The 26,835-nt window shown below is 45.0% G+C and overlaps 1 protein-coding gene across 1 annotated transcript; it reads right to left on the reverse strand.

Moving 5' to 3' along the window:
• Positions 1 to 81: 81 nt before the first annotated feature.
• On the reverse strand, positions 82 to 25,964 carry grid2ipa (glutamate receptor, ionotropic, delta 2 (Grid2) interacting protein, a). The gene is made up of 25 exons (XM_067232710.1): positions 25,884 to 25,964; positions 24,380 to 24,682; positions 23,895 to 24,227; positions 23,650 to 23,804; positions 15,192 to 15,467; positions 13,797 to 13,882; positions 13,159 to 13,228; positions 11,627 to 11,935; positions 11,232 to 11,376; positions 10,854 to 11,007; positions 10,442 to 10,545; positions 10,129 to 10,278; positions 9,926 to 9,944; positions 9,232 to 9,587; positions 8,546 to 8,992; positions 7,007 to 8,164; positions 6,720 to 6,807; positions 6,017 to 6,094; positions 4,271 to 4,467; positions 2,345 to 2,500; positions 1,801 to 1,887; positions 1,581 to 1,710; positions 1,346 to 1,464; positions 1,010 to 1,174; positions 82 to 580 (listed from the first exon to the last, which is right to left on the reverse strand). Exons 1-25 carry the CDS (start codon positions 25,962 to 25,964, stop codon positions 500 to 502), a joined length of 5,247 nt encoding a protein of 1,748 aa, XP_067088811.1. The 3' UTR covers positions 82 to 499.
• Positions 25,965 to 26,835: the final 871 nt, after the last annotated feature.

The following is a 26,835-nucleotide window of genomic DNA, read 5'->3' on the forward strand; positions in this document are numbered from 1 at the left end:
ATGTAGCAATACTTTGCAATGTTTGCAAAGTATTGCTATGTAGGAGCATGGTAATTAACGTAACCTTAATGCGGTGTTGCATAGATACTTAACTTTGATATTTTTGTGAAATTGCTCATACCATATTTACAAAAAACATTTGGCCATTGCAATGACAGGCAGAGCAATCAAACAAATGCATTAGCTGTCATTGTTTTGTACTGTTCATTGAAAGGCTTTCTCAGTTGATGCTTATACTACTGCTATTTCCTCATAATTCATTGGCTGTATATTTACAACTGACTTTATTCCAAACTCAAGAGTTTTTTTCCTTGCAATGGAAATTGCACCATTCTAATTCTGAACAGTGTTATTCACAGCCATGGGTTTACAGATAGCTATTGAAGTCTAACTAAGAAGTCTAACTCAGACTCAGTCTCTACTGCAGATAGACATAAAAAAAAACATGATGTAGCAAGATGTGTGTGTGTGTGAGTGTGTGTCTGTGTGTGCAGCCTTATTACCAGGCTAGTGGAGAGGCCATTCGTGGACTCCTGGGGCTCTTCAGGCCCTCAGAAGTCTGGTGCTCGCTCAGTGCTCTCTGAAAGAAAGATGCAAAATAAGTAATTAAGCGAAGTAACCATATGATACTGTGATAAAGCAGGCAAGGAGTTTGCGTTTTGGGATGAAAGTGCATGACAACTTTACTTAGAAATAAACAAGATACAGAACAAAGGGCAAACGCCACACGGCCATCGATAACAAAACAAAGAACAAGACTTCACAACGAGGTCAGAGAAAACTCAGCTTATATAGCCACCCTAATAAGTAAACACAAAACAGGTGCGTTTAATATTCTGGTGACGCAGATCGGCGCTCAGACGCTGTGTGAACTGTGACAGATACACATAGCTTCATGGTCACAGTATTTCAGATACAGTATAACGAATCAGAAAACAGAAACAATAGTTCTGAAAAGCCACGCACTCACAAAAACTTTCTGAATTATGCTCCTAGTTGGTTAACCCACCTCAAACTTGCTGATGAAGTCAGAGAAGATGCCAAAGAAGGCCTCTGTGTTGGTGATCTTGCCGTCCTCTCCAAAGAAGGATGCAGTCTTGGCAAACTCCTCCATGGCTCTCTGCTGGAGTGACTCCAGAGACTGGATTGCCGGGTGGCTGTTTTCCAGAAAAGTCTGATCAAACTGGGGTCAAGGTCTCAACATAAGAGGGCATGGACACTGTCTGGTGTTGCTGAGGGTGCATGTGTCCTAAATTTCTCTGACAGCATATCCCTGTACTGTGTAAACAGCAGAAGACACACACACAAACACATACACAAACACACAGACGGACCTCAAAGATACACTCATGATGGCACTAAAGCGGTCTTCGGGGGTAGCAGGCATCTTCTGACAGGCAGATCTGATCTCCTGGATAGTGGTGTGAAGGTCGTTCAGGTCGGACGTGATGGTCTTTTGGTTCACTTCGGAGCGAGGGCAAGACCGAGAGAAAACGAAAGGGAGAGATAAAAAACAGTTAGTCATTGGTCAGTTACACAAAGATGACACAGCCACACACAGAAACACATGTTCTATCTACCCTTGGCTGCAAGCGGAACCATGGTGAGGTCCTTGGCAAAGTCAAGAACATCAGGGAAGTGGTGACACAATGACTTGACAAGGATGTGCAGAAAGGTTGACTTCCCATCCACCGTCTTTGTGGTACCGAGCTGCAGAGGAAAAGAAGGAAGATGGATAACATACAGGAACTATTATGCTTTAAATAATAATAATATCGGTGCCAACAGTATCAGTTTTACTTCAGTGAGGAAGTTGATCTTGAAGCCCGTGGTCTTGCCAGTCTTGGGCTGTCCGTTGTTAAGGTAGTTCCCCATTGCCAGCACAAACTGAAAGAAATATCGGACATAGGGAAGTAAGATGCTCGGTTATACAAAAGTCAAAATGAAACAACAGAATTAATCTCATAGTCATTACAGCCTTTCATTTCAGGGAAAATGCATACTGGCATCTTGTTTAGACACAACAAATCCATGTGTTATTTTAACCTTGCTCTTGATTTCACAAAAATGTCCCATCGCAATGGTTTCTTTAAACAAAATATTCATAAGTATGTTTTGTAAAGAGTTGAATATGTGTAAAATGACTACTTAAAAACAGAGTAATTGAGTGAGAGCAATACATTATGGTGTTTCTTCTATTGACACAGCACCCATAAAAAAAATATAACAGTATTGGTTTCTGATTCTAAGGTATTTTACACTCCTGAACAGTACCACATCATATTGCATTACATTCTTTTTTATAATTCTTTGATATTACTCAATGGACGTTTTTGTATGGCACCTCCAGGATCTTGGCCAGTTTTTTGCTGGTCTTGAGTTCCACTGAGGCCTTGTAGATGCAGTCGTACCCTCCTCTCATCTCCTCTGTCTTTTCCTGCAGGGAGCACTTGAAATGCAGGCTCTGCAGACGGGTTTTATACTCTGGTACAGATAACATCTGTGGTGTGGACAAAAGCATAACACAGGAACCCTTACAAAAAAGAAGTATACTTCAAGTTTATTTTGTAAGTATACTTAGTATAAAAAGTATACTATTATCATGTTACTTAAAGTATACTAGCAGTGTACTTATTTACTATTTTTGTACTAAGTAAACTGAATTGGCCCACTTTTTAGGTCACTTAGTACACTTTAAAGTACACTTAGTCTATTTCAAGGTTTACTTTTGAATACTGTAAAGTAGCCTGTGTAGTGCACTTTCAGTTCATCAAGTATACTTCCTAAAGTACTTAAAAGTATACCTTGGAATACTCTGAAGTAACCTGTGTAGTGCACTTCCAGTTCATGACGTATACTTCCTAAAGAGCCTCAAATATACTGTGCAATACTTTTAAGTGCACTTTCAATTAATGTAAGTACTTCAAGATTAAACTCAAATAAAATTTTGCGAATACTTACTAATGTATTATAATATTTAGGAGCCCCTCAACGCCTCAGATTATAAGTCACTTAGCGAGAACAGGGGACATTGCAACGTTTCACTGCAATTTCTGAGCAGAAAGAAACTATTCACTGCGTAAACTTTGACAGTCAAAGAATCCAGCTCTTCTTATCAAACGTAACAGTAATTTAACTCATGGTTACAATGGTAAACCACCACAGCAATGACCACGCAACAAAACATTACATTCTAAGCAGACACATTTAAAAAACGAAATTCATGAAGTTACATTTGTATTTCGAACAAACGGCAAACTTCAGCAAATGTTAACACTATTTACCGCCTTGCATCATGGGAATTGACCAGCCAATGAGCCACGCTATCTTCATTTTTTTCACGTCGTTATTTAGTTCTTCAGTCAGTTTGACAGTTTAACCTTCAAATGCATAATGCAACCCTTCTGTCTGCTTCGTTCTCAAGTAGCTTTTTATTTTTTTCCATTAATACTCCAATTGATAATTATTAGTGTAAGATTATAGGGCTTCAGAATGTTTTGGCAGTAATTAAGGTTACAGCTTCAGTACCAAAAAAGATTCAATGTGCAATGCATAATAGATTTTCATAGACATGAATAATTGGAATGAGATGGATCTAAAAACTTTAACCTGTAATGTACTTTAAAATTATTTTGACTGTTTTTGCTGTATAATAATAGAAAACTTACATCCTACTCCAGAATAAATGTATACCATTTTCTGTTTCTAAGCATACTACTTGATATACTTAAAAGTATATCAAAAGTGAACTATTTTCTAAGTATACTTCTTACAAAAGTGAACTATTTTCAAAGCATACTTAAAAGTACATCAAAAGTGAACTATTTTCTAAGTATACTTCTTACAAAAGTGAACTATTTTCAAAGCATACTTAAAAGTATATCAAAAGTGAACTATTTTCAAAGCATACTTATAAGTATATCAAAAGTGAACTATTTTCTAAGTATACTTCTTAAAAGTATATCAAAAGTGAACTATTTTCTAAGCATACTTCTTAAAAGTATATCAAAAGTGAACTAAAAGTGTACTATCCATATTTTAGTATACTTATACTATACTTTAATATACTTCTTTTTTTGTAAGGGAAAGTATAAACACACCCACAGTTACAAAAGTAACCAATGACTGATCCCTCACACTTACACTCAAAACCCTGACACCAAAATGTCCTATAACCATAAAAATGTGTGGCCCCTCACATCCAGCATGAAGACATTAACCCAGCGCCACCACCCCTCACCCTACAACCCCCAGCAGAGAGCCCTGGTACCTGCAGTACAAACTGGTCTGGTTCACTCAGTTTGCTGGGCTCCTGTCTGTACTGCTCGTACTGCTTGACCTCCTCTGCGTCTGGGGCGTACAGCAGCAGCTGCTTGATGTGGGCAGGCTCCAGCCTATCTGTGGACATGGTCATCAGAACCTGCCGAAGTTCACCCGGCGACAGCTTCAGGTGGGCAATCAGGATAGCTGGGGGTCAAAGGTCCTTGTTTGAAACTTTATCCATCAGTCAAACTCATTTCCCATTGCATTGTATCTGGGACGTAGTACTATATGGCAGAGGTCATTATCGTAAAGGTGCAGATTTGAAAAACAAATGGATTGGCCAAGTTGTGTAGTTGGATGACAAGTTTACAGTTTTTCTCAATTGCTAAAACACTAAAACCCATTGGCTGAACAAAGTTCTCAGTTGCTTGAACTCATGTAGCTAATTGTGCAGTCTGTTGTCAATACCTTAAACCATTTCACATGGTAAAACACAATTTGCAGATCTCACATAGACTTTTCAGCAAAACTTTAAACACATTCTCATTCTCAAAACACATTCTGCACTCTGATGCACATGTCATCCATACTGGTAAACACAAATGGCAACAATCAAATACAAATAGAGAAAATATGTCATTGACAAAACACAACCACTCAAAATTGATTTAACTTTTTTCAAATGATGTGACACAACCAATATAAGCCAATTCAGAGAGCAAACAGGTTGTTGAAGGTGGGGAAATATTGCCTGTGATGTCGACGAAGTGCTCTGGCCTGACCCAGCCCAAAGACAAGAAGAAGCACATTGATCACATGTTTACTCCTTAGATTGTTGTCCCTTTTACTGTAGTATTGTATTCTGTAGTACAGTGCATTGTAGGCTGTATACTGTACAATGAACAAATTGTATGGCCCTGAACATTGTGCTTTCCATTTGTTACAGTAACAGTACTGACTGCTCAATAGATTTTGACTGGTTGCAGGTTCATATCAACAAAGAACAAGAGTGAGTTGCGAGTAGTGAGATGTAGGGTACAGTACTGTATAGGGGTACAAGGAGGAGAAAGAACAAAAAAATTGCTAAGAGCAAAGCAGAGTAGTAGGGGGGAGTCAGGTGGCTGAGCGGTTAGGGAAGCGGGCTAGTAATCTGAAGGTTGCCGGTTCGATTCCCGGCTGTGCCACATGACGTTGTGTCCTTGGGCAAGGCACTTCACCCTACTTGCCTCGGGGAGAATGTCCCTGTACTTACTGTAAGTCGCTCTGGATAAGAGCGTCTGCTAAATGACTAAATGTAAATGTAGTAATTTCTGATACATTTTGAGCTACTATGATAGAACATGTTGTCGTTCATCAAAAGACAATGATTGATAAATATGAAATTTGTTTTGAGATTACGAAAAAATGTACTTCTTCTTGAGAACTATATGTTTTGAACAATGTGTTTTCATTTTTTTGTGTATTGTTTACTGACTGCTTAATAGTGTATATCATTTTGATCACTTTGTTTATGATTTGAGAGCAGTGTTTGATTTTGAGCACAGGTAAAACTGTTTTGAGGCGAAAGTTTCATTTTGCAAGATAATTCAGAGGTTTTGTAAATAGTGCTTGAAGATGAGGTTTTGTGTTTACAGTTTTGAGAAAATGGGTGACTGTTTGAAGAATGTGTTTTAGCAATTGTGAAAAACTGTAACAGCAGCAATTACGCATGAAGCCCACTCTGTTGAGTAGGCTCAACAGCAGCAGTACTCACATGCGTTGTAGGCCTTCTTGTGGGAGAGAATCTCTACAACATCTTTCTTCTTAAATGACTCAGGCTGAGGGGTGAGCTCTGGAAGAGAAACTGATATACAACATTACAGAGTTAGGACAGGAGGTCCTCTGTGAGAGGGAGGGACAGAGAGAGAGACAGAGAGAGAGAGAGAGAGAGAGAGAGAGAGAGAGAGAGAGAGAGAGAGACAGAGAGAGAGAGAGAGGGAGGAAGAGACAGAGAGAGAGAGAGAGAGAGAGAGAAGAGACAGAGAGAGAGACAGAGACAGACAGAGAGAGAGAGAGAGAGAGAGAGAGAGAGAGAGAGAGAGAGAGAGAGAAAAGAAAGAGGAAACAGGGAAGGGAGAGAGAGAGAGTGGTGGGCAAGCTAGCACTGATGAACAGTGAAGTGTGTGTACAACAGTATTTCTTTCACTATTTTAAGTTTATGTGGGTCGGAAGACTTAAATGGGTCAGAGAAGTGCCTGAGGCTGAGTTGAGTCATTTGTCAAAGGGACCACTGATCAAAAGCTTTTAAAGACCGCAGTGGGTCTGACATGAAGTGTACTCACAGTTGGCAGAAAAAAAGTGAGTCACGTAAAATGTGTGCTAACACAGATCACCCACACATTTTCAAAAAGATACACACTCATAAACACACGTACACCCACATGTGCACACACACAAGTGGGTATAATTGTACTCACTAGGGTTCTTTTGGGTCCCAAAGTGAAGCTCCAGGTCCAGATACTTCACCATGTCATGCAGTTTGTCATAGTCTGAATCCTCACCTAACTGGAATAGGTATTTTATATATTAGGATTAACATCTCAAAGGTTATGTAAAAATATGTGAATATAATGCAAAAAAGATAAAATGTCTACAGTATATCAGGGGTAGTAACCTCTTCAGTGTCTCCCAAACTGCCCTCTGCATTCTGCCCCAATCCCTGCCACCCTTCTGTTCATGCTCATTATGCCCCCACCCATCTCACCTGTCCCCAGATGGTGCCCTCTGACTTCTCCACCTGCTCCCAGCGCAGCCTCTTCACACTCATGTGATTGGAGTCCATCCTCTGAGGGGAGGGGCGGGGCAGAGGGGGCGGGGAGCAGGGAGGGGGCAAGGGTGGAGGGGGCGGGGGCCCCAGGTGATCTGACGGGTCAGAGAGAGAGTGGGTGAGTGACTGGGGCTGGGGTTGGCCGTGGTGGTGGGACTGGGCCTGCAGGACGTGCTGGGAGGGCTGGGACTGAGGACGCGGCTGGTTGGAGGGGTGGACGTGGTGGGTGGCCGGATAGGGTTTCTGGGGCTGGAGGGGCTGGAAGGTGGAGAGGGAAAGCTGCTGGGGCTGGAGGGGTTGGAAGGTGGAGAGCAGGGGCTGGGGCCGGTGGGACGGCTGGGGTGAGTGGATCAGGTGGATCTGGTGGTGGTGCTCAGACGGAGGGGGCTGGGGGGTGATGTGGTGGATGTGGTGGATGTGGGGGGTGGGGTGGCTCTGCTGGACAGAGCGGGGGCGCTGGGGAGAGGGCTGGGTCTGGTGAGGGTGGTGTGCCTGTTGGATCTGCTGATCCTGGGGTCTCCCTTGAGGAGATGTTGGAGCCTGATGACCTTGATGACCCCTTAGGCTCTTCCGACTTTGGTGGGGCTGGCAGTGGGTCTCTTGGTTGACGTGAGCGGGGAGAGAGGCCGGTTGATCCAGGTGGATCTGGTGAGCTTGGTGGAGGAGCTCTGTGGAGGAGTGGTGGGCTTGGGGCTGGAGGTTTTGGTGACTCTGGTGAACTTGGTGCAGGAGCTCTGTGGAGGAGTGGTGGACTTGGGATTGGAGGCTTTGGTGACTCTGGTAGATGCCCTCAGAGTACTGACTCTGACCAGGGTGGTGAGGAGATGTGGCAGAACGAGGATGATGGTGACGGTGGTGAAGGCTTTGCTGGCTTTGTTGCTGTTGCTGTTGTTGTTGGAGCTGCAGCTGCAGCTTTAGTTGTTGTTGTTGTGCTTGTTGCATCTGGTACAAAGGGTGGTTGGCTTGCGGGTGGGCGGAGTCTGGAGAAGGGAGCGGGGGAAGGGATTGGTGGAGCTGCTGGAGGAGGTGTGGTGAGTGGGCTGACTGGTGCGAGGATTGGGTCGGCAGCGATTGGTGTCCTTGGTAGATTTGCTGCTCCTGGTATGCTTGGAGTTCCTGGTAGGCTAGTTGCTCTTTGAGGGTTTGTTGCTCTTGGTAGGCTTGCTGTTGCTCTTGGTAGGCTTGTTGTTCTTTGAGTGCTTGTTGCTCCTGGTATATTAGCTGCTGCTCTTGGTAAGCTTTCTGTTCCTTGTAGGCTTGTCTCTCCTGATAGGCTTGTTGTTGCTTTTGGTAAGATTGTTGTTGTTGTTGTTCCTGGTAGGCTTGTTGTTGGTCTTGATAGGCTTGTTGTTGGTCTTGGTAGGCTTGTTGTTGGTCCTGGTAAGCTTGTTGTTCCTGGAAGGCTTGGTCTTCGTACGCCTGCAGATCTTGGTACACCTGTTGTTCTTGGTAAGCCTTCTGCTCCTGCAATGCAGCGTGGGCCAGCAAGTCCTCCCGGGTAGGGAGCACCTTGTGAAGCGACTGCCTTTTCGTGGGTGGGTTTGAGCGAGGGGGTGGGGGCGGCGGCGGGCCCTGGTGGCGGCGCTGTGAGGGTAGGTGTGCTCTGGGAGAGTGATCGGGGGTGTAGGGGAGCGAGGTGGGCTGCTGCAAGGGGGACTGCCGCTGCTGCATCGGCGGGGGGGGAGGAGGAGGGGGCGGGTCGTTGAACTGGACGGGCGGGGGCGGAGGCGGGGTCAAGGGCGGCGGGGGGATGTGCTCGGAGGACGAGGAGTAGGTAAGCGAGGACGCGTCCTCTCCGCTGCTGCTGTGCGCCTCGCTGGGACTGCTCAGCTCTGGGGGCAGGAAACCCCCGTCCTCTTCATCATCCATGCCCACCTCGTCATCCTCATCCTCCTCGTCTGGGAAGCTCATCTGGACAATATCCTGGCATTACCACCAAACACATTCGCATTAAGGCTTGGGGGGTTCAGTCTTAGCTGCTTTACAATCTTAGCTACTGTACGGTAATGTGTGCATGTAAATACATACAATTCTCAAAGGTTCTCAAGGATAAATACCAAACACTATACACATTTGTATTCTCTACACAACCTTCAGACTAAATTAATCATCACAGGGCTACTCCAGAAGGGTTGTTTCATTTGCTTGGTGGCTGACCCTACCTCCTCATAGTCGTTTTCGGGGGACAGGAAGTCATTTTCGGGGGACAGGAAGTCATCGACGATGGCCACCCTCTGTCCCAGTTGCTCGCTCAGCGCGTTGAGGAAGCGGTCCGTGTCCTCAGAGCGAGGGGGGTGGGAGAAGGTGTACCGTCTCTTGCTGCTGCGGTGGTTGGGTGGGCTAGGGGGGTAGTCTGGGGGGTCCGGAGGTGAAGGAGGGGGGCTGTCCAGGCTGATGTACGGGTTGGACTCAGCGCTGGTCTGGCTGGTCAGCCCTTGGGGGTAGAACTGAGACGGGGCAGGGGGGCTGGGGAGGGGCTCTGGCCAAGAGGTGGGGGGTGGAGGGACCTTACGGCCACCTGACCAGAAGGGATGAAGACACATTTACATTACATTTACATTTATTCATTTAGCAGACGCTTTTATCCAAAGCGACTTCCAAGAGAGAGCTTTACAAAGTGCATAGGTCACTTATCATAACAACAAGATAGCCAAAAAACATCGCGAGTAGCCAAAACATGAAGCACACATTGTGAACAACCAAAGTAAGTGCCAAAGGGCACCAAAGACACCAGTGTTACAGAGTACGTACACCATACATTTTTCTGGTAACCAATAACGACTATGGTGGTGCTTCAATGGTCCATTACTGCTGGACAGTTTATCTACTGGGCTTTCTTTCAATGAAAGACAGCACCTGTAAGCCTACGGATGGACTTTAGAGCAGATTCCATTGTGTTGTGCACACTGAAGTAGAAAATGTATTCCTCACTACTACAGACATCTAGAAACAACAATGGTCTTCATAATTGTATGGCAATGCATAAGTCTAATTTGCTCATTTTAAAAGTCTATGCTGGGGTACAGTATGCTGGTTCAAACTGAAACAGTGAGAAGCACACCTGTGTTGGCATGCATGGAGGGCGAGTTGGCGAGTGAGAGGGACTCCAGTTCTAGAATGCTGTCGGGGGCCGGAGGAGCACGGCTCTTCAGGGACTTGGACCGCTTCCCTGAGTACATGTTCTCCAGCTCAGCATACACTGCCGACAGCTAGAGCGGGGAGAACCTTACAATCAGGAACACAATAATTTGATACTTTTTTGTGTGTGACAAGTTACTATTTTCCTTTCAATCAATCCATGTACTGGTGATTGTCTTAAAAGCTGGTTTTGGTGACTTTGTGATAGTACCTCTCCGTGGGCTTGATACTTACATTGGTGAGGTTGTTGGGGGTCTCGGGAAGAGAGGTGCCGTCTCCAGACTGCCTCTCTCCTGGTGCCAGCCTCATGCCCATCTCCATGGGCTCTGCACGGACCCCTAAGGCACAGGGTTAAGGCACACTCAGGATGCAGCTAAATTCCAATGTATATGCAAACTTTTGGATAATGGATAGGATAATGTGATTAGGGGGGAGGTCATTTTTACTTGATCACATTTTTAAAAATCTTTTTAACTGAATGGATCCCAGGAAGAATAGTTGTTGCTGAGGCCTCAGCTAATGGGGATCCAATTAAATCATTTCAATAACTTATCGTGAATGTTTCATCACAATTAGGATGATTCCGATTCTGACGAATCAGGTGGTGAGGTGGTGAATGAGGAGAAAGGCATGTAGAGCAAGCTACCCATTCCCAGGTGTGTGCCTATGACCAGGTCGTCGGAGCTCCGCCCTCTCACGCTGTTCCTGGTGTAGGTGGTGCCTGTTACTCTCATGGAGCTGCTACGACGATGGGGCTCAGGTGCGGGCTCTGGCTCTGGAGGAGGAGCTGGAACACACACACATTAATGTTTACTCAGCCTACCATCCCAAACACACACACTTGTCCCACACTCACAAACGCACACACAGACATCAATGTCCACACACACAGACACACACATACACCCTACCATCCCAAACACACACACCCAAAAAACCTATGGCCCACACTCACAAACACACACACACCCAAACCCCACTACTACCATGAACACACACAGTGCCAGCTCTGACCTGCTGCAGCCTTGAAGCCCAGGAAGCGCGAGATCTTGTTCTGGCAGTGCTCCTGCTCCTCATAGGTCAGCAGCTGGTAGACAAACTGCCAGATGACCTGCTTGGCTGGCGTGTCCAACACCGGAAACACATCCACAATCAGCGTGTCAACGTTCCTGTTGCCACGTAAACAAACCGGAAACAAACAGGTTCAGTGCTCTCTCCGTCACCCCCCTCTCTCTCTCTGCCTCTCTTGTTTCTGTCTCCCTCACTCTCGCTCTCTGTTTACTTCGCTACCAGTCACTCTGACCACTCCCTTTCCGCTCCCTTCTCCCTCCCTCCCTCCCTCCCTCCCTCCCTCCCTCCCTCCCTCCCTCCCTCCCTCCCTCCCTCCCTCCCTCCCTCCCTCCCTCCCTCCCTCCTCACCGGTGCTGGAAGAAGTTCTCCAGGGCCTTGCAGATGGAGTACCTCTCCTGGATGGTGAGCAGGTGCTCCAGCTGCTGCCCAAAGGTCCTCCCCTGGACCCGGATGCTGGGAGGGAGGATCTCTGCCACCCACTGCAGAGAGCTGAGCACCGGGGAGCGGGCACACTCCGACATGCTGCCCCCCAAACCTCCACCTCCGGCCAGGTCTGACTCGGTTTGGTTGAAGGTGGGAGGCCCGTCCTCCACCACCAGGGTGGGCATAGCTCCACTGCCCTGGAGCATGGAGACCACCTTCTCATGGGAGCAGCTCCTGGAGGATACACACACAGACACACATTCATGGGAATATAAAAACGTAAATAAACACCCACATACATTCATGGAAAGATAAACACATAATTAGACACACAGACATAGGCCTACAAGTTCATGGAAATATAAACACGATTAAACGCATACTCACTGACAGATTAAATGAATCACAATTTTCATCTAGTTCAGAGATGATAAAACTAATCCTTATCAAATTTCAAGCCTATCCTGTTATAGGCTCCTTGTCAGTTCCACCACCTAAAAGAAACACGAAAGAGCCTGTGGAGATTTTCAGTGTTCTGCGTTTCTCATTTTCTCCCATTGAAGTTGTCATGAAAAGTCACACCTCTACAGTCCATCTCCACCTGGAATGCTTTGTTACTTTCATCTGATCTATTTACAGAGACACATTTTCTATGAAAATTTGGTGCAAAACATACACACACACAAGTTGCACACCCATACTCACTGTACACACAAGTTAAGGCACAAAAACAAACAAACACATGCACACACAAACACAAAACAAAACACACTGTCAAAATGCAGCTCATTATTCTCGCTTCAAAGAATGAGAATATTTTCTTTGTCATGGCCATGGCCTGATGTTTTCCAGTGTTAACCCTGCAAGTGTTTTCCTGTCGGTCCCTGTGTGTGTGTCTGTGGCATGGGCATGTCTGTCTCTCTCTCTCTGTCTCTCTCTCTCTCCCTCCGTTCCCTGGTTCCTGGCTCCACCAGCACACCTGCTCTTCGTTGCCATCCGCTCACCTGCCTTCCATCCACTCACTCACTCCATCAGTACAAGAACCCGGCTCTCATTTCCAGACCTCGTCAAATGGTTGTAGCAGTTCCAGTGGCATACCTCCTTGGTGTTGTGTTCAGCTCTTCGTATGGAAACTTGAACTTTATACTTAGTCTTTCCTAGTATTCAGGTTTGCCTGTCTGTTTGTCTGTCTGTCTGTCTGTCTGCCCCCCCAGCCTGCCTGTGCTTTTCACCATCGCTCCTCAATTCCCAGCCATCTGCGACAAGAAACCTTCCTAAACCTCACCCGTGTCTGCTCTGCATTTGGGTTTGCTGTCAACAAAGTAACAAGAATCCTATTTGTTTCACTGTTGGACATCTTTTAAAGTATGTATGCACACAATGTGTCATGTGTAGTTGTGTGGTAGGCACCACAGCAGAATGCACAGAAGATCAGATGAGAACATGATGGACGTTACCTCATATCCAGGCCGTTCAAGAACAAAATGCGGTCCCCAGGTTTAAGGCCGGCCTTCTCTGCTGGGCTCCCTGGTGGGTGAGAGAGAGAGAGAGAGAGAGAGAGAGAGAGAGAGAGAGAGAGGAGGGGAGTGAGAGAGAGAGAGAGAGGGGGGGGGGTGAGAGAGAAAGAGAGAGAGAGAGAGAGAGAGGGGGGGGGTGAGAGAGAGAGAGAGGTTGACATAAAGACTATACAAATAAGACTAGGTTTTCTACCAACACACAGATGAGCTACAGAAGCATTCTAAAGTCAGCATGAGCTCAGTGTTGTCGACAGGGCTTCAGTGGCAACAACATGGCATGTAAATTGACTGAAATAACGATTCTCTGACATACCAGTCTGTGTCTTTGACACTTCACATGATGTGTTTTCAGTTACCACGTGGACGAGTGAGGACTTTGTAGAACAGGCGTAACATCCTAATCTACCTTCTATATCCTGTCAACTGTCATTCATTCCTAGCCTACATCTTAAATTCCTTTTGTAGCATTTTTCGTAATGGGATCTGTACAATAACACAAAGAATATCACTGAGTAGATGCACACAGACACACATTAACAGGCAAACATATACAAACACACACGGCTCTCCAAGTCTACCTGGAATAACTGAGTCAATCCACACTGGGGCATGGCCTCTAAGGGTGAAGCCAAAACTCAGGTTCCCCTTGCACACTCTCACTGTCCTATGGAAGAAAGACACCAGTTAGGGTAGGGAAGAAGGTAGGTACAGACTCAAGGTAGGGTAGGGGACGATATGGGTACTCAGACACCAGGCAGCGTAGGGTACGAGGTAGAACAAGTCCTAAGAACATATAAGAACACTTCAGATGAATGTCAGGTTCTGGACTTCCAGCTGTGGAGTAATACAGACTACAGCCCTTCATGTGACCTCCAATCAGTGTTGCCAGGTCCGCGGTTTTCCCGCAGAATTGGGCTACTTTTGAAGTGTTGTTGCGGGTTGAATTTTTTTGCATGCAAATTACATGAATATCTTTAAAGAAAAATCCAGATTTTATTTATTTATTTATACCCAAATCCTACCAAACAGACTCCAGATCAGCACGTACACACATGGACATGGGACAAGCCCACATACACACACGCACTGTGCGTGTGCACACGTGCCTCGGCCGATATATGCTTCTCCATTTTCGAGTTCTGATATTGGGCTGGTTTTTGGGCTGGTTTTATTGGCCATTGGGCTAGCCACTATCCAGTACTTTCGGCTGGATGAACACACTTAGAGGATGATGTTTCAATGATGATGATGTTTGTGTCAGGTTCTTGCCGGCAAAGCTGCCAGAAATTCCCAGTGTGTGAGAATAGCCCACTTAGACATAGACATCTAATCCCCAGGGGAAAATACAGTTGCAACATTATTTGATGAACAAAGTTTAAGCCACAGAAGAGGTGCCCTGTAGGCAGTCTTTCTCTCTTTCTTCCTGTGGATTTTTTCCAGAGTGTATTTTTACTAGGAATTAATATTCAGAGCTGCATAAGTCAACATCAAGAAAAAACTACTTCTGTATTGAAGGCAAGCTATTCTTTAAAGACCCATATCCTCATGACTTTCAAACGTCGTCAATGCCATCTTAGAAATATGACTTGGCATGGAAGTGAGATAATGAGGTTTTTAATAGTTTTTCTGTCCAACTGACGTATATAGGCTTATTTTGGCAAACATACTCCTACACACCTCTATTCACAAGCTAGGCTTTTACACTCATGCATGTCAGATGGGATACACTGAATTTATGGTGTGTGTATTAGGTCATTAAAAGGATTGAATTGCAGGAAATGTTATTCAAAGACCTCTACTGACTGCTTAAAATTGCACACATCTCAAGTCATACTAACACAGTATAAGACATGCATTGACTGCTAGAGAAAGACCGAACACCACTATCTATGACACATGTTGTATTGTATCATCAGTATGTCAAATCCAAAGTTCTTATTGGCTGTGACAAGAATACATCTACAAGTCCTGACCTGCGATTGGTGCTAGCGGCGCCGGCGTGTCCAGCGATGAGTGAGGTGGTCTTCCTGAGCCCGCGGGCTGGGAGTGGCGCGCCCTCCTCGGCGTGAGTGCGGGGGACCGAACTGGCCCTGGTGGAAACCAGCAGGCGCTCCGGGTGGTCCTCGCTACGGCTCCGACGCAGCCGGTTACGGCTGGGGTCACTGAAGCTTCGCCCCTTCAGTCGGCCCATCAGGCTCTGGGACACCACATCGTCAAAGCGTTCTCGGTGCTTCTTGGGGATGAAGATCCTGGCGAACATGTTAAACACAAAGTATAACCTCAGAGAGACACAATGAAGGAGAGCGCACAAGGACACTTTTGTGCTTCAGAGTCTAGCCCAGTCTGAGAAGTCCTGAGGAGAAGAGGAAAGCAGACAAGCCTGCTGCAGAGTGCCAGGAGGAGAACAAAGTCAGAGTATCCATATACACAGACAGATAGAAAGGTTTACATCCAAAGAATCCACGACTGAAGTATTTACATTTATAGTAGCATAACAGCCAAACTAACACAAACTAACAGTCAACTGATCATGTAACATAAGAAGAAAATTCCTTGAAATGTTAATGTGGAGCTCATTTAATCCGTGGCGGAGGAGTGTGACTTCCCTGTGTCATTTCTCTGTTTGCCTGTCACACGCAGCTCCAGGTGGGAACGCCCATCTCAGTGTGACACCATCCTGCTGCTGGGAGAGAACCACCGAGCAATACTGCAGCTGCCTCCACCGCTCTTTCTCTTTCTCTCTCTCCTTCTTTCCCTTCCTTCAACTCTTTCCCAAGTGTGCATTATATTACTCTCTCTTTCTCTCTCTCTGCCTCTCTCTATCTCTTTCTCTCTCTTACTCCCTCTATCTCTCTCTCTTTTCCCTCTCTCTTTCTCCTCTCTCTTTCTTCATCTGTCTATTTCTCTCTTTCGTATCCCATCTGCTTTTTCTCCCTCACACACAGTCATGCTCTCTCTTGCTCCCTTATCCTAAGTCATACACATCGACTTCCCACTCAACTGTAGAATGCCACAGAACAATAAGGTTTTCAAGCACAAATCCCTCAGCTGACAACACAATTCACAGAAACAAATCCTTTTTCAAAGCTTAAATGTGAGAGCTCTAAAATATTCAACCAGGATAGGTTTGCATGAGGACACAGAACTCCTCTCACAGGAAAAGCTCATTAGAAGTAGAGAGACACACACCCACACACCTGAAACTTCACGAACTCCACACACTTCTACAGTCAGCCACAGACAACTGCTCATTGATTGAGCTGTTGGAAAGAAGAGCAGTCTTACAAGCTGTGTAGGTGGAACAACTGTGACATTCTCCTTTCATGAAAGATCAATATGAGACATTGAGACGCTCAGTAACTCGGTTCTATTCCTGAAAATAAACCAGGCCATGAATCACACACCCACTTCAAACACATGTACAGCATGCGGAGATTTAACAACTAGGATTAAGTCATAGAATTTATGGAGCCTAATAGGGATTTACGCTAACATGAAAATAAACTATCAACTAACTACTAAAACCATAGCTACAGCTGCATGCTGTGTTCAGTATGTCATACTCTCAGTGAACCACACATGCACGCATACACTTAGTGTATGCGTGCATGTATGCGTGTTATATTCAGACACTAGATGATGAAGACATGTTGGTTCTGGAGTTGTATCCTCTTCAGTCACTTCTGACCTGTGCTTCCTGTCTCCTACACACTCCTTGCCACCCACCATTCATTTAGCAAGATGGAAATACATTTACAGAAGGCACACGCACACACATGCACACTCCAACACACACACAGACACATACACACTGTGCTTCATACCTCCTACACACACCTTGCCTCCATTCATTTAACAAGATGGACTATATTTAGAGCACATACACACCCACACACACACAGTGTTGTTGAATAAAAAGGGTTGTCTTGATGAGTCACCAGAGAAGGAGACAGCCAGAGCAGTGTGTTATCTTTATGGAGGGCTCTCCAATCACAAAAATAACATCTGTGGAATCCTGCAAATATTTTTTAAACAGGATGTGTGCGTGCTTTCTAAATGATGTGTTGCATCCTAAAGTAGTCTGTGGAAATCATAGTCAGAGAATTCAAACATTCAAACACTTTTGATTTAAATCAGTTCGATATTTCCATATTTATCGAGGGAAGGGAGTCATCATCACCTAACCTGCAGGAAGCAAGCATCTGCACAGTCTGAGGCACCAGGGGGCTCTGCAACGCCACCCAGAGGATGGCCATGGATCTGTATGATGGCAACACCAGAAGCACAAAAGGCATTCTGCCCAGATAGGGAAGTGATAAAGATAATGATCATCCCTGTATCATAGTTTTCCTTGTACAACCTCCCCCAGATTTACAGTCAACTCTCAAGAGTCAGAATTAAATGAGAACACAGCCTGTATTCTATATCGAGAGAGAACAAGAGAGGAGAGTGAGCGAGAGAGGAGAGTGAGCGAGAGAGATAAGAGAGAGACAGATGTTGGAAAAGGGGAAAGAGGGAGGGAGAGGGAACAGGTAGAAGAAAAGGTGGAAACAAAAAGTTTGCATTGCAGTAAATTAAATTGTTTTTAGGCCAGGGACAGGTGAGGTAAGGCAAGGCAAGGTAGCCCATTAAATCTGTGTCAAAAGGCTATGTAGGGCACAGCGTCTTTACCTGAGGAAACACAAACCATGAACAGGGCTGTGCAGACAAAATGAAGGACGGGAAAGAATACAAACTTTGGGTGCTACACTGAGCTACCACCTTATTGGTATGATCTATGAAATCCTCCTTTGAGGGTAGAAGAAAGGAAAGAAAGGTAAATGGACTGCATTTATATAGCGCCTTTCTACCTTAGCAGCACTCAAAGCGCTTTACAATGTTTGCCTCTCATTCACCCATTCATACTCACACTCACAGCAGCGAGCTACCATGCAAGGCACCGGCCTGCCCATCAGGAGCAACTTGGGGTTCAGAGTCTTGCTCAAGAATACTTCGGCACATGGCCTGGGAGGAATCGGGGATCGAACCGCCAACCTTGCGATTAACAAACGACCCTCTCTACCTCCTGAGCCACAGCCGCCCCAGGAAAGAAAGAAATGTAAAATAAGACAAAGGTAAGCCGAAAACTGACACCATTTCACTTACTTGAACTTGACATTTTAGCTAATTGTGTCTCCTACTTATTATTACAAATTACAGATCCAGCATTCAAGTCACTATTCAAGCTCTTCTCTCCTAAGTGTAAACACATCCCATCAGAAGAATAGAAGGAGCTGGAATAAGTCTGATACAGGCTTGGGTGGATGTAGGCCTCAGTCTGCCCTCAATTAGAAGCAGGTCGAGGAGTCTATAATTAGGGTGGTAGGAGGGGCCGGATCAAGGACACTCCACATGGAGGGATGAATGACAACGGGAAGTTGAGAAAAGTTATTACGGAAAGAAGTCAATTATCTGAGACCCACTTCAGCACAGATTGACAACACAGCGAAGGTGGTGTAGTGAACCAGTGTTGAAATCACTCGAATGACGTAGATAGATTGTTAAACGTTATGTTTTTATCCTGTTTCCCGCTCATTAGGTGTAAAGAAAATGTTACGAGTAATTCAAGGGATACTGCTGTCCAACAGTAAACCTAACACTTAAAGACAGCATCCACACCAATGACAACACCTTACTACACCGCAGACACTCACACAGACGCACCCTCAGAAACACAGTGTAATCCCTACACATTTCAACGTTGCCTGCAAGAAACACCATCTAAACCTCGACTCAGCATTTAAAGTATCGAAGAACAAAGATAAGGGAATGCTACCGAAAATGTCGGGAGATGCTCCTGTCCCTTCCCATGGCTCTTCAGGGCTTCCAGGAAGTGCCTCAGCTTAGCATTGCAACACAAACAGCACGCCGGTAACAAACGTAGTCCTCATTAAGTCTCAGTGAACAACTCTCTCCCCCAAAAAAGAAAGACAACGGAAAGGAAGGAAGAAAGAACAAAGAAAGTACAGTGGAAGATTCTTAATCTCCAAAAGCCATGCGTTCCTGCAGGCTGGAGAGTGGTTGAGACGGTTGAGAGGGAGGTGGAAAAACAGTATGACTCCTACTCTCAAAGCCGTCAAAACAACCTAAGACTTCGAGAGATGTGCTTCATCTCTTCCCCTCTCCTCTTTCTCTTGCTCTTCCTCCTCCTCTTCCTCGTCCACCGATACACCCGGGAGTGGTCACCGTAACTGTTGTGGAGAACCGTGATCACCCACTCATCTGAAGCGTGAACGCAGGAGACAAAATATTCTACACTGCTTTTCTCTTAACCGAAGATGGAAAAGAGAGTTGGATGAAGGGAGGAACTAGTGAGGAGGGTGCAAGGAGAAGAGTGCAGGAGAGAAGGAAACAGTCCCTCTGGACTCCCAGAGGCAGGTCAGAACAATGAGATCTAGTGATGTGCGCATGGGAGAGGGATAAAGAGGAAGACAGACATCTGTGTCGTATAAGCTTATAATCACGCATGACTGTTAACCACATTAATTTGCTGTGGAGTCGACTGCAGTCAAAAAAAGCAAACAGCTACATGGACCGTGAAGGGAATGACTTTCTCAAAAAAGAAAATTCGAGACAGACGTGAGTTCTGAGTCTCTCAAAACAAAAACAACATATTTCTTTGTCTACTTTACATAATCACCTCTTAATCACCAAAGTAGAAAACAATATAATTTCCAGATATTGGCCTCAAGTTGTCTGCTTATTCATTTGCACGGTGTGACAGCCATGGTGACACTATAACATGTACACTTTTGTGTAACTTTCAAACGTTCCAGCCCCTTTACCGATAGCCCCTGGGTTTTTGAGTAGTTTAAGAAGCTATGCCGGAGAGTGCGTCAGAAACCTAAGAGAGGATTTATTAACAGAAGTAGGCCTCTTAAAAATAGAGCAGCTCCTCGGGAGGGCTGGGGGCAGATTTGTGGGGACAGAGATGGCCAGGCTGGTCAGGTTTGGAGTAGGGCCTGGTGACAACAGTCTCTTCACCTGGCCCAAGCCTGTCTAGCCCTCCTGTTGTGTTCATTTCTTGTTCACTACTTTTGTGTTCCCGGTCAAAAGTGACCGCCCCATTATAGCTGACTATAATTCCATAATAATACATATATTATCAACTAAAGTTGTGTTACATCTTTTTAGCAACTTAACCAGTTTTAACCATTTATGGCCTGTAGGCCTCATTGACACAAGCGTATGCAATTCGTTTTTGAGTGAAATAAGCATAATATATGGATTATTTTGAATATGTACGCTTGGATGTTGGTCCGGTCTATCTCCTTCCAGTTGTCTTTGTAAACACATCTACCCTCCAAGTTAGTCATGTTTATGACTATGGTTTCAATGGACTCTGTCAGGAACAGTTTGAAGCAGGATTTTATGTCATCAACCCGGGAGATGGCATATTTGGTACCCTGGGGTCATCCTGATGACATTTTCAGTCGACCTCTCCACTCAAGTGGAGATGAAGAACAAACCACAAACTCCCATTCTTGGACAGGAATGTCATAACAACCTCAGCAGGGCCCTCTTCCTCATCATTAGATTGTTCAACATCTGTTGTCTCTTCGTGTGGATCATAGTCTGTGTGTGTGTGTATGTTTGTGTGTGCATATGTGTACTCAAACACCATGCATGTTGGGTCTGGGAGGGTAAGAGTGTCCATCTGTTGTATGGGTGTGTGCCTGAACAACAATTTTTAAATTGATTTGTCTTACCCATTCATTCAAATGACCGGTCATTTTTGACCGGGAACACCACAGGTGTACAAAAGTTAAATAAAACACCCACATTTTTATGAAATTCTGAAAAAAATGTTTTGGCTGTTTAGATACCCTGTGTGGACAAAGTCAAACAACATTTTTTCAGGGAGAAAACTTGTAAATCGGTCACTTTTGACCGGAACACAACAGGAGGGCTAGGACACACACACACAAACACACCCTCCACCTGGGGGTGTACATGAGAGAGTGTGTGGAGTGTATGGAGGCTTGGTGAGTGTGTGTGGGCGTGTACATGCATGACTGTGTATTTAACAACAAAAATAAAATTATGAAAGGCTGTCAAAAACAAGATGGAGAAGAAAGAAAGAAAGAAAGAAAGAAAGAAAAAAAGAAAGAAAGGGAGGGAGGGAGGGGGTCTATTAAATGCATTATCTTATGTCACACATTTTAAAGGACACATGAAGATCTCCGCGCAGGCCATTTTTCTCATAAGTATCTGTAATCCAAAATTCTAAAGCAAGAAACTAGACTTGACAGATCAGAATTATGAATGCAGTGATGGAGGTGACACACATACTCCTGTTCACACTGTCATTCAGACAGGGTGACTGGGATCACATCTGTCAGTGAAATCTAGCTCATTTCCATCAGAACAGGTCAAAGAGATCACAACAAGAGGATATACAGCAAGCGGCAGGGGACAAACTGTCTGAAAGGGTATCTACATTCATAAACAATGCCACAATATCATCAGGACTGAACCAAATGTCCGTTCAGTAGAGCCTGCGTCACCATGTCTTAAAACACATACTGGGAAATGGCAGCACAGTCATATTCTGCCATGAAAGGTCTGAAAAAGCATTCTCATGCTCTCACATCCAGAAATTCTGACTGTCTCACATTACCTCTCAAAATACATTAGTAATGGAACACCTGTGCCTCAGAAAACACGGCTATATTTTTTACTCAAATATTTTGGAATAAAAATGCAAACGGAGGTGTGCCGAATGCTGACTCAGGGACAATCAGAAGAAAAGACAGTTTGTCTCAAACAGCAGGTAGACTGTGCCTTGTTAAACTCTTGTTTCCCCACAGACAACCGATAATAAACCAGAGCCAGTCTAGATTGATTGCTTTGCAATGTGAACTCATTCCTAGTAAAACCACGTCCTACAGTACTTCAAAACTCCAAACTCAAGCATTGTGGCATTATCATCAAACGTTTATACAAAGTATCACAAATCTCTCACTTAATAATACATTTGTTTTAGCCTGTTCACCAGATCACAAAGATGGAAACAGCCTCACAAAAATTTTATACTCCCAGATCATCGAGCAGCAACACTCACCTTAGGCAGTTCCACATCACTTCCTGAAGTATGTTGGCAATCCAAAGGATGTATGTGTGTGTGTATCAGTGTTTGTGCATGTGTATGTAGGTGTGTTTATATGTGTATGTCAGTCTCTGTGTGTGTATGTTACCGTACGTGTGTTTATGTGTGTGTGTGTGTGTGTGTGTGTGTGTGTGTGTGTGCATGAAGGTGCTGTAACTGCAGTGTGGGGATGCAGCAGATGTTAGAGTAACTGTGTATGTGTGCATCTCCTGCCAGCAACAGAAAAGTGACTGTAGCAGCAAAGAGCTGGATAAGAGGGGGAAAAGCGTCTGAAAAATTAAGCACGGCAATGAATGTGTGTGTTTCACAATGATCACAAATTGCTTGCGTATGCAAAAGTGTTTGTTTTCTGTTTTGCGATCAATGCTGAGGATAAAGAAATGTGATATTCCCTGAGGCTTTTGACAGTTTCCCTCTGTACCTGCTGAAGAAATGAACTCTGCTCACTGACATCCACTGCCTCGAGGACTTCAAAGTGGCAGCACAATCCGACAGTTTACTTCTCTGATCAAAATCATCAAGATCTATTCTTAATGGAGGCTGTTTCCACCTTCAACAATGGTGAACATGCTGAGACAAGCTTTTCACCCTGAAATATTGATTCTAGTGCAATTAGAGCAGCTTGTTGTTTCCCCACTGGATGTAAACCCATTGGACCTAAAGAATTACAAAGCTTTCATCTTTAATCTTCATATTTTCATCTTTCCATCTTTGTAAAACACTGTTGTGGTGCACAACACAATCGTAGATTCATCATTACATTCTGGACTTCACCAAAACATAAAGAATGTTAAAATCAAAGCTGCCAGAATCGTATCCTACACCTGTACATCCCCTCGCATCTAAAAAAGTGTGTCTATCTGGCTTGGCTCATGTTGAAATATTGTATTCATATGCTGTCCTGATTAAATCACGAACAGTGACGTCATTGAATATACAGTATATGCTGTGTACAGTATACATATAGCTAAAGTTAGACATTGCTGTCAAGTTTGAAGCAATGACATTTGTGTCTGCTTTGGATTTACAGTTTATATTTTGGCGTTGGTGGATGAGAGTGAATGGTAAGGTAGTCTGTTTGAACACTGACTAGACTGTTTTTGCTGCACTTTAATACAGAGGCTTCAATGACAGGAGGTGAGTCAGAAAAGTGCAGTAAGAAATCCAAACTAACTTCTGAAGAGTGTTTGTGTATGTTTGAATCCCTTTTCAGTTTTCCCCCCGAAGGACAGCATAATAGACCTAAGGGGCAATCCACCAACTTTAACGTAGCTGATTGGTACCTGACACTGTCAATCAGCTGCTGATGGTCCTCATTGATCAGTATATCAGGGAGGGCGTCAGCCAGGCTCTCCACATCCCTCTCAGCAGCGTACTGCTTCAGAACCTCAAACAGCTTCTCCTTCACATCCAGCTCCTCTCCCAGGACCTCCTCAACCTGAAACACACACACACAAATACATTTGTTTAGACATACTAGCAAGCAGGTGTACTAAAACACAAAACAAACACACACTAAAACACCCACCTTCTTATTAAACTCCAGGGCCTTCTGGGCACGGTCCTGCCGTACGCTGTCTCCACTCTGTGACATCACCTTCATGCTGTTGCTGAGGCGCTTGGGTCGCCGGCTCATACTGAGCACGCCAAGACGCAACGGGCGCCCCTGGGCTGCCTTGATCATGGCGGCAGCGGTCTCGTGCTGTTTGACGGGGATGCCGTTGACCTCCATAACAAAGTCGCCAGCCTTGAGGCCGCTGCGGCCAGCAGGACAGTTGGGCATGCAGTCCTCCACCAGCAGGGGGCTGTCTCCAACAATGGTGAAGCCAAAACGACCGTCTGGGCCTGGAGCGATGTCAATCTGGGAAAAGAGAGTTGTGACAATGCCCTTAGACAGATTCATCATTGGTTTGCAAGTGATGTACATTATTTGTTCAAGTGATAGCTTCATTTTCTTGTCTGTGAATGCAGACACAGATACATCCCCCTAGATGTGATCCCTCTGGTCCTGACCTGTTCTATGCGGGAGACCACCCCGATGCTGGGGGGTACGGTCTTGAGGGTCTGAGCCAGGGCGATGAGGGCCTGGGTGCTGAGGTTGGACACTTCCTGGCCTTCAATGTCCACCACCTGGTCCCCAGGCTGCAGACCTGCCAGGTAGGCACTGCTGCCCTCCACCACAGACAGAATGTAGCTGGGCCCCGTACCCCCCAGACGGAAGCCAAACTCCTCCGGCCAGTTCTGGTTGGTGGCCGGAAGTGTCAGGTCTGGGTCGTGGGACAAAGGAGGAGAAGGGGAGGAAGAGGGGGAAGGATATGGACAAGAAGAGAGAGAGAAGTTTGGAGAGTGTGAGAAAGAGGGCAGGGGGGGAGAGAGAATGTTGCAGAGAAACAAATAAGGAGAAGGAAGGGTAGAAGAGGTCATGTTGAGTTGAGCTAGATAACTAAGATTAAGATCCTATTGTTTGTGAAAACACTAACTGTACTAATCATAACAGTTTAATCAAATTAACAGACCAGGCAATTGGCAATTGGTTTGGGCGTTTGGGGAACCGATATGTTTAAAAAATGCCAGCCTACCTAAGAAGAGATAAATCAATCAATCCAATGACATGGAAAGACAAAACAGACTCTGTGAAGGACTCCATTAAACCCTTGTTATTACCGATGGTTCTGACAGAAAATTAAACAAAAATTAAGGTAAGAATGCTATATAGGACACTTGGAACAGATCCATGTCTGTCATGTCGTCCTGTAGTGAACCATTGGCCCTCCCCTGGTCACTGGCCTCATTCTGGCTTTGCAGTGAAGAGCTACATCCCAGTAGTAATCTCATCTTCTACATTTTAGGAACTGATCTAAAAATCAATCAGCCTAAGGCTAAGTGAACAATGTCCATTGCTTATGAAGAAAAAGAGACCAGGAAAGGAAGTTGTCTCATTCTATAGAGGTGTGGTCCTTCCTTCCTGTCCATACTTTGCATCTCCATTGTTGGCAGCCCCATGTGCATGTAATGCTCTCATTCATTCAGATAGCCCATAACTATTGACAGATTAACCTCATGTGGATCAAAATACATTGAAAATCTTAGTTAAAACTGTGATGACAGCAGGTAAAGTTGCGTTGTCAGACAAAAGACTGAAAGGGGTACATTTCTCTCACTGGCACGTGATGTACATAACACACAAACACACACACACCCAAGTGAATGCCAAAACGATTTAGTCTGGAGTGAATCAGTAGCATCACTCATGAGATGAACAAACTGAATTCTGTCAGTAAAAGTTTGGTCAAACAGAAGCTAATTTCAACCAAAAAATAGAAGAATTAAACACTTTTCTTCTCACAAGGCCACACACAGAGTTAAAACTAGCCCAATTCTTGAACACAGCGCCCGAAATACTACAAAAACTAGCGGCCCATGTAAACACACAGCACTAGGCTCTCTTTGTTCTCTTCTCACCTCACTGGAGAAGAAACAGATACGAGTAAGAAAAAGGAAATGTACAAGACTTACAGAAGTCTTTTGAGGCGCTGCGGGTTCCAGACTTGCTCTGTCGCAGCGAGAAGCGCCCTTTCCTACTCAGAAAGCGCCTCATCTTCACCCCTGTGGCGTTCACTTTTTACTCAAGGCCTGCCAGCCGCTGCCCCAAAACCCCGGTCCTGGGAGTCAAAGCAGCTGAAAAGTGCCCCCGCTACCACTTCTATGCACCCCCCGCCGACACCAACAGGGTAAGCCCACTCAGGTAGTCACATCAGCGGTTACAGGAGGCTGACGCCTTTCCTTGCCTGGATCAGAAAACTAGAGATCCAGGAGAGACAGGAGACAGGAGACATGGTCTGGAAGTCAAGCGCCCCATTGTGCGTAAGATTGTTCGCCCCCAGCCTCTCAGCCCAAGCTCTATTGCAGAGCACTGATCAGAAAACTAGGACACTCTCACTTGGTCTTTTAATGGTTCTTTCGCGAGAAAAGGTACTGCGAAGCCCCATTTGTCTATAAATACCTCTCTCTCTTCCTCCAGCCCCCTCTCTCTCTCACTCTCTCTCTCTCTTTTGGATGAGGCCCTCTCAGAGGGCTGAGGAGTGACCCAGAAACTGTGTCGTTTTCAGGGAGGGACAGTTCTCTCTGATTAGAGAGTTTGTGTGAACCTAAGAATGTGGGCACCAGGCACACTTATACAGCCTCAAGACATCCTCAAGGTTAGACTCCTCAATTTCAGAAATACCCAGGGCAAAGCTGAATATGCTAAACAATAAACATCACTACTGCTGAAAGAGATATATATGCAGGTATCCCATGCAATACAGGTCATAAGTATGTGAGTGTTGCTAGATGAGCAGCGATGACTCAGACTCAGTCTGTTAGTCCTGTAACTCAGCAGGGATGCAACAGACATTAGACATTTTTTTCCAGTTTTTCTTTTGCATTTAATATCTGAAGTTTGCATTCTTCACTGGCAACTCTACTCC

The sequence above is a fragment of the Osmerus mordax genome, chromosome 3 (assembly GCF_038355195.1).
Source record: "Osmerus mordax isolate fOsmMor3 chromosome 3, fOsmMor3.pri, whole genome shotgun sequence".
NCBI classification, from domain to species: domain Eukaryota; kingdom Metazoa; phylum Chordata; class Actinopteri; order Osmeriformes; family Osmeridae; genus Osmerus; species Osmerus mordax.